Raw genomic sequence first — 8,372 nt, 5'->3', positions numbered from 1 at the left:
ACCCCTAACCTAAGTAATAATATAAATCATTTGAGGTGCTTACTATGAGGTCAGTCACACTACTACCTCTCTACCTGGCTGTTATCTACTGCCCCTCTGGACCATATTCGGACTTTATCAGGGAATATTCAGAGTTTGTCGCTGATCTCGTGACGCACGCAGATAATAATATAATTATAATGGGGGATTTTAATATCCATATGGATACCCCATCAGACCCTATGTGCGTGGCACTCCAGACTATAATTGATAGCTGTGGTCTTACACAAATAATAAATTAACCCACGCATTGCAACGGTAATACGATAGATCTAGTCCTTGTCCAGGGTGTCAAGTTATGATACTCCCATACACTAAAGTAATGTCCGATTATTACCTTATAAAATTCGAAGTTCTGACTCATTGTCAACAAACTACTAATAAACACTGCTTTAGCAGCCGCAACATTAATGCTGTCACAACTATGACTCTTGCTGGGCTACTGCCTTCGGTAATGGCACTATTCCTAAATTATGTGGGCTCTATCAATAACCTCGCTAGCCACTTTAACGATGCCCTGTGCGACACCATTGATAGTATAGCACCGCTAAAGCTAAAAAAGGCCCCTAAAAGGCGTATCAAGGCGTACCCCTGGTTTACAGAAGAAACTAGAGCTCTTAAACTATCATGGAGAAAGCTGGAATGCAAATGGCGTGCGACAAACTTGAGGTTTTCCATCAAGCATGGAGTGATAGTTTAATTACTTATAAACGCATGCTTACCTTAGCTAAAGCTAAATACTACTCAAATCTCAGCCGCCTCAATACAAAAAATCCTAAATATTTGTTTAGTACAGTAGCATCGCTAACCCAACAAGGGTCTCCTCCCAGTAGCTCCACCCAGGACTTTATGAATTTCAGGATGTCGTTGTGGCTTGTGCAGCCCTTTGAGACACTTGTGATTAAGGGCTATATAAATAAACTTTGATTGATTGATTATTGACAACATATTTTAAGTGTTGTGTTTAAATGATAAATGTACAACTTATTTTAATTTGTGTTTAAATGATAAATGTATAAAATATTAAAGTGTTGTGTTTAAATGATAAATGTATAACATATTTTAATTTGTGTTGAAATGATACATGTACGACACAGTTTAATGTGTTGTGCTGAAATGGTACATGTACAACATATTTTAAGTGTTATGTTTAAAGGATACATGTATAACATATTTTAAATTACAAAACCCAAAACCAGTAAAGTTGGCACGTTGTGTAAATCGTAAATAAAAACAGAATACAATGATTTGCAAATCTTTTTCAACCTATATTCAATTGAATAGACTGTAAAAACAAGATACTTAAAGTTTGAACTGGTACACTTTGTTGTTTTTTGCAAATATTAGCTCATTTGGAATTTGATGCCTGCAACATCTTTCAAAAAAGCTGGCACAAGTGGCAACAAAGACTGAGAAAGTTGAGGAATGCTCATCAATCACTTATTTGGAACATCCCACAGGTGAACAGGATAACTGGGAACAGGTGGGTGCCATGATGATTGGGTATAAAAGCAGCTTCCATGAAATGCTCAGTCATTCACAAACATGAATGGGGCGAGGGTCACCACTTTGTGAACAAATGCGTGAGCAAATTGTCTAACAGTTTAAGAACAACATTTCTCAACGAGCTATTGCAAGGAATTTAGTAGGGATTTCACCATCAACGGTCCGTAATATCATCAAAAGGTTCAGAAAATCTGGAGAAAACACTGCACATAGGCGGCAAGGGTGAAAACCAACATTGAATGCCCGTGACCTTCGATCCCTCAGGCGGGTACTGCATCAAAAACCGACATCAAAGTGTGAAGGATATCACCACATTGGCTCAGGAACACTTCAGAAAACCAATGTCAGTAATTACAGTCCGTCGCTACATCTGTAAGTGCAAGATTAAACTCTACTATGCAAAGCGAAAGCCATTTATCAACAACACCCAGAAATGCTGCTGGCTTCGCTGGGCCCCAGCTCATATAAGATGGACTGATGCAAAGTGGAAAAGTGTTCTGTGGTCTGACGAGTCCACATTTCAAATTGTTTTTGGAAACTGTGGACGTCTTGTCCTCCGGAACAAAGAGGAAAAGAACCATCCGGACTGTTATAGGCGCAAAGTTCAAAGACCAGCATCTGGGATGGTATGGGGGTGTATTAATGCCCGAGGCATGGGTAACTCATACATCTGTGGAGGCAACAATAATGCTGAAAGGTACATACAGGTTTTGGAGCAACATATGTTGCCATCCAAGCAACGTCTTTTTCATGGACGCCCCTGCTTATTTCAGCAAGACAATGCCAGGCCACATTCTGCACGTGTTACAACAGCGTAGCTTCATAGTACAAGAGTGCGGGTACTAGACTGCCCTGCCTGTAGTCCAGACCTGTCTCCCATTAAAAATGTGTGGCGCATTATGAAGCGTAAAATACCACAACGGAGACCTCGGACTGTTGAACACCTTAAGCTGTACATCAAGCAAGAATGGGAAATAATTCCACCTGAAAAGCTTCGAAAATTGGTCTCCTCAATTCCCAAACGTTTACTGAGTGTTGTTAAAAGGAAAGGTGATGTAACACAGTGGTAAAAATGCCCTTGTGCCAACTTTTTTGTAATGTGTTGCTGCCATTAAATTCTAAGTTAATGACTATTTGCAAAAAAAAAAGTTTCTCAGTTCGAACATTAAATATCTTGTCTTTGCAGTCTATTCAATTGAATTTAAGTTGAAAAGGATTTGAAAATCATTGTATTCTGTTTTTATTTACGATTGCCAACTACACTGGTATTGTAAAAATGTATAAGATATTTTAAGTGTTGTGTTTAAATGATAAATGTATAACATATTTTAAGTGTTGTGTTTAAATGATACATATACAACATATTTTAAGTGTTGAGTTTGAATGATAAATGTACAAGATCATTTATTTTGTGTTGAAATGATAAATGTATGACATATTTTAAGTGTTGTGTTAAAATGATAAAAGTACAACATATTTTAAGTGTTAATATGATAAATGTACAACATATTTTAAGTGTTGTGTTTTAATGATACATGTACAACATATTGTAAGTGTTGTGTTTAAATAATACATGTATAACTTATTTTAATTTGTGTTGAAATTATAAATGCATAACATTGTAAGTGTTGTGTTTAAATGATAAATGTATAACATACAGTATTTAAAGTGTTGCGTTTAAATGATAAATGTATAACATATTTTAAGTGTTGTGTTTAAATTATAAATGTATAACTTATTTTAATTTGTGTTTAAATGATAAATGTATAACATATTTAAGTGTCGTGTTTAAATGATAAATGTATAGCATATTTAAGTGTCGTGTTTAAATGATACATGTATAACATACTTTCAGTGTGTTATGTTGTGTGATAAAAACGACATAAATACTTTATTGTTATTGATGAACTTGTCTTTTAAATCTCACAGCAAAAAACTTGGCTGAAGTAAAAATGAAATTGGGATTTTTCTTTCGAAACAAGTCCTGTTTTTCCCTACAAGTTAGGAAACACTTGATTCTGACCGCTTTTATGCCTTTGCTAGATTGTGGAGACTTGCTTTTTATGAATTCACCCGACACAATTTTGAAAAAAACGGATACTGTATTTCACTGTGCCTTACTTTTTACTACGAGTTGTGGTCAACTGTCCATCTTTGTCAGTTTGCAGATTTTCTCGATGGATGTTTTTTTATATAGAAATCACTTCTTGGTCTGGTTCCCCCTGATTGGTGTTCTTATATGTGTAGATTCCAGTCGCTACAGTTTAGGGTCGCAGGACATACTTAGCATGTTTGTTCCTGGAGCCAACACATGGTCATGGAATGAAATACAAAATAATCTGAGGTTACCTGACACCGTTAATATTGTTACTGACTAACCAAATATACACATATTATTTTCCACAGTATTTTAATACAAGAATGAAGTTTTGGTGTTAAAATGTGTACTTTCAAAATAATTACTTATTGGGATGTTTGTGGAGCTCAATTAGTGTCCGCGTTGGCGTAAATATGCTTTTTGTGACTGTAATGTTATACTGTTAGTCCTCCATGGTGACTGGTGCATGCTGGGAAACATGCAAGATCAATGTTAATGTGTTGATAGCAGCAAGTCAAACAACTTCTAATGAAGGTGTTTATTAGTCCAATGCATGCAGTAGCTGCGTATCTATGCATGTAAAAGTAGCGAGTGTCACACGTGCCGATACTTTAGACGCCATGCAGACATGTTCACACCACATACTGGTAAGTCTCGGCCTTGCCGTGGTCGGGGGTGGACAAGGGGCTAAACCACAGTAAGGAGAAGGGGTGTCCAAAAACTGCCCTTAAGTTCATCCACTTAGTTTTTTTAGCCCATCTTCTCTCTTCCTTTTTCAACTGCTCTATGCCCTGAAAACAAGAAATAACCAAACTTCAGTCAAAATCTTTTAGGATGATCACGCGGGTTTCTTTTAAACTGTGGATAATCACAAAGACTTTTTCCACTCCGGTGCTGCGTATTAAAGAAGTGATCACGATCGTAACATTGTAACTCTTCAGTAAACACGCTAACACAAACGCAATATGTGCTAAGCTAATAATTGGTGTTACAGGTGACCATGACCTACTCTTTACTCGTATTCTGGCAACACTAGATCACTTTAAGATGAAATAAAACTTAGCACATGATGCAAGCATATGTATTCTGGCCAAAGGAAGAATTATGTAAGAAAATGGTTGTCGGCCATTTTGGTTTGTCATTTGGGGGGGTTTGTCCCGTAGTGTTCCAATGCAAGCCATTTTTATTCTGTCTGTAGAGTAAGTCATGGGCCAGCCAAAAATGAGCTGAGGTCCACGGGACACACTTTGGTTACAAAGACACCAAGACGGTAAAGAGATTTGTAACCGAAAAAAACTAAACACTATTTAAACACCGATTATCAGTGACATTGATACTAATATATTAAAGTTTTATGACTTATTTAGTGGTGTGGAATGTTAGAAAAGACATGACCAAGTGATGAACATATTAAAAGTTTTATGACTTATTTGGTGGTGTGGAATGTTAGAAAAGACATGATCAAGTGATGAACATATTTAAGTTTTAGGACTTATTTAGTGGTGTGGAATGTTATAAACGACATGATCAAGGGATACTACTCAAGCAAACAGTCCATATGAGAACTACTCACCTATTTGTTATTAAGCAATTAGTTTGGGTTGTCCCCAGATTGACAAAATACAGGTGGCGGTGGGGACGCGGCCAATATGACATCACCATATTTATGCCGTCATGATTAAGATGAAGTGATCCGTTTTTTTGATAAGCACTGAAAGATGATCGGCATCTGACGATCACAAACTTTCCCACAGAACTTGGCCAATAATGATTAAGTGCTGATCGATTGGAACACAGTGGCAAATTTTTCCCTTGTGCTTCGCCATCTTTTCTCGACGCATCGACGCAAGGTAAATGACGTCTACGTATTTACGTCATGGATGAGTCGACAAATCGCTGTAGCCCTGTTTTTTAATCGTTGCTATAACACAGACTACACTATATTCTGCCCACTCTCAATGTTGCAATTTACTTTGTATACATGTCAACAGTCCTTTGAATTAGAGATGGAAAAAATAACTTGAGATTTTTTGTTGATATTCTCGACAATTAAGTAACTGGAAAATTAAGCACACTAAGGAAAGTACATTATTTATACACATAAATAAACATTATGTATTTATTATAAACATGAATAGTTATGCAGGATGAAGGTTGGCTATAATGCCGCTAACGTACAATGGACTAGCTCATTGACAGGCTAACCAAAATGAGCAGGGGCAATCACAGGGCACATATAGACAATCATTCACACTCCCATTCATATCTATGGACAATTTACAGTCTTCAATGAATCTAACATGAGCATTTTGCACTGTGGGAGGAGGCCGAGGTACACACACTGAGACGTCCAAACGGAGGTTAGGCGTAAATTTAGACGTTATTGTCGGTGGTAATATCAGAATTAGGGTAGTTTACACAGGCTTGAAGAAGAAATGGATTAAGCACTTAGTGGCAAGGTAAACTGTTGTTTGGCAAGTAAAAAGAAAACAGGCCAAATAAAACTGTTAGATTTGAAAAGGGGAATAACAGAAGTAGATCAGAAACACACGATGTGCATAATGAATGGCTACAGCTCAAAAGAGAACATGGCCGCGTCTCCTCATATATTATAGAGAAGCTATCAACACAAGTAACTTGCCACACTGGGAGGAGTGAGGGCGATCGTGCTACACACGCATGTTTCTACACACGAAGCCAACATTTGTTTTCAAAACAAACATAACATTTGTAATACAGTTAGCCAGTGTTGGTGGCATTTTGTCAGATGCAAAAACTTTGTTTTACTGCTTTGAATGAAAGGAAATGAAATGAATGAATGAATGATGAGTGCCAATATTGAACATTATATATGCAAGATCAAATAGTTTTTTAAAGTGAACTTGAAGACAAACTGAATGTGATCATACAAAGTACATTTTAATGGACGATAGAATGTGCTGCTTCACATACAAAAACAGAAAGTTTATAAACATTTTGTCTACCGTATATTCCGGACTGTAAGCCGCTACTTATTTCCTAAACTTTGAGCCCTGCAGCTTATAAAACGGAGCGGCTGATTTAGGGATTTTTCTTTGCTAATGACAATAATAAAAATAAATTTATATAAAAAAAACCAAAAAACAAGCAAAAACAGAGGGTATATTATTGTTTGTAGTATGGCGCCATCTTTTGGACAAATTTGCTCACTGCAGGTGCTGCAGTGTCCTTCCATTTATCGGTAGTGCTTTTGCGGTAGTTCGGCGTGCAGTTCAGTGTTCTAGCCATTCATAGCGTTTCTGCTCGAAAGGACTCTTCAATCATCACGCCAAGCAACGTTTGGATGTTTTACAATATAACTAAAACAATTCGTATTTACTAAACCGTCTTATGTGTGATGTCTGTCGTCTGTGCCTACCAACAAGCGTTTTTCCACCGAGTACAAAGTCATGTTTTTTTAAAGGATTAAAAACATACTTCCCTAAATTAAATACAAATGAACATATAACTTTAATCTATTGTTGTTTTTACGTTCTGTTACAATAAAACCATCATGAAAACTATGGACTATTGATGTGTTTGATGTCCTGCTGAAGCTTGCTCACTTACAAACACTAACTTCCTCCAACTAAGACATTAGGTCCTTTCCCACCGCAGGAACTTTTACAAGAACTTTCCCATTTACTCGGATAAATAAAGTTCCCCCTGTGTTACCACCAAAAACTACTCGGGTAGATTTAGTTTTTCAGGAACTATTTTTAGTTCCTGCCAGCACGCTGGGACTTCCGAATAGTTCCAAGAACTTTACAGGGGGCGTGCTAAGCTGTTGACTGCTGATTGGTTGAACACAGTTGGGGGTTCCTTAAACTTTGTATTCTAAATTTCAGCCGGCATTACAGTTAAGTTAAGTTAAAGTACCAATGATTGTCACACACACACTAGGTGTGGTGAGATTTGTCCTCTGCATTTGACCCATCCCCTTGATCACCCCTTGGGAGGTGAGGGGAGCAGTGGGCAGCAGCGGTGCCGCGCCCGGGAATCATTTTTGGTGATTTAACCCCCAATTCCAACCCTTGATGCTGAGTGCCAAGCAGGGAGGTAATGGGTCCCATTTTTATAGTCTTTGGTATGACTCGGCCGGGGTTTGAACTCACAACCTACCGATCTCAGGGCGGACACTCTAACCACAGTATGCAAGGACAACATGTTGAGTTAAAATAGTGTGCAGTTTCATGCTGTTTATTATTATTTACAAACTTCATGTCAATACACAAAGATAGGAGAAGTGGATGGACTCTTAAGCATATTTACAGGAGTATGAAGTATTCAGCTGGACTTTGAAGCGGCAAGGTGAGCTGTTTACTGGGACTCGACAACCTTGTAGCTTGAAGAGGAATGTGGAATGAAGAACGAGTGAAAGGATGGTAAATAACATCAAATATTCACTATCTACTTTATTACATGTTGTAAAATTAGTCATTGACACGCCATTTGTGTAGTTAATAGCCTCAACCCCAGTGAACAGAATGCTAATGCTAACAAGCTAACACTAAATCTGATGCGTTTGTTGTCGCTGTGAGATAAACACTGCCATTTATTATTTATATATTGTTAATTACAGATAAACACTGACATTTATTATTTATACATTGTAATTTACAGATAAACACTGACATTTACTATTAATATATTGTTATTTACAGCAGAAATTAAATAAAAAGGATCATCTAACCCTCATGAATTCATCATT

The 8,372-nt window shown here is 37.2% G+C and overlaps 1 protein-coding gene across 6 annotated transcripts in view; it reads right to left on the bottom strand.

Annotated features, from left to right (window-relative positions):
• Positions 1–8,372, bottom strand: part of zdhhc3a (zinc finger DHHC-type palmitoyltransferase 3a) — a 50,463-nt gene that overhangs the window by 18,630 nt on the left and 23,461 nt on the right. For 2 of the 6 annotated variants that reach the window (XM_062029148.1, XM_062029147.1), the window contains exon 7: positions 4,289–4,434. The exons of 2 other annotated variants lie outside the window; for them this stretch is intronic. In XM_062029148.1, the coding sequence (XP_061885132.1) occupies positions 4,289–4,434 (146 nt within the window). Of the gene's footprint in view, positions 1–3,050; positions 4,435–7,839; positions 8,007–8,372 lie in introns of those variants that run through there. 2 more of the 6 variants (XM_062029149.1, XM_062029150.1) reach the window with 2 other exon arrangements.

This window comes from Entelurus aequoreus, linkage group LG20 (genome assembly GCF_033978785.1).
Source record: "Entelurus aequoreus isolate RoL-2023_Sb linkage group LG20, RoL_Eaeq_v1.1, whole genome shotgun sequence".
NCBI lineage: Eukaryota > Metazoa > Chordata > Actinopteri > Syngnathiformes > Syngnathidae > Entelurus > Entelurus aequoreus.
Note: the sequence above shows the minus strand (reverse complement) of the source record. Positions and strands in the feature narration are given on the sequence as shown.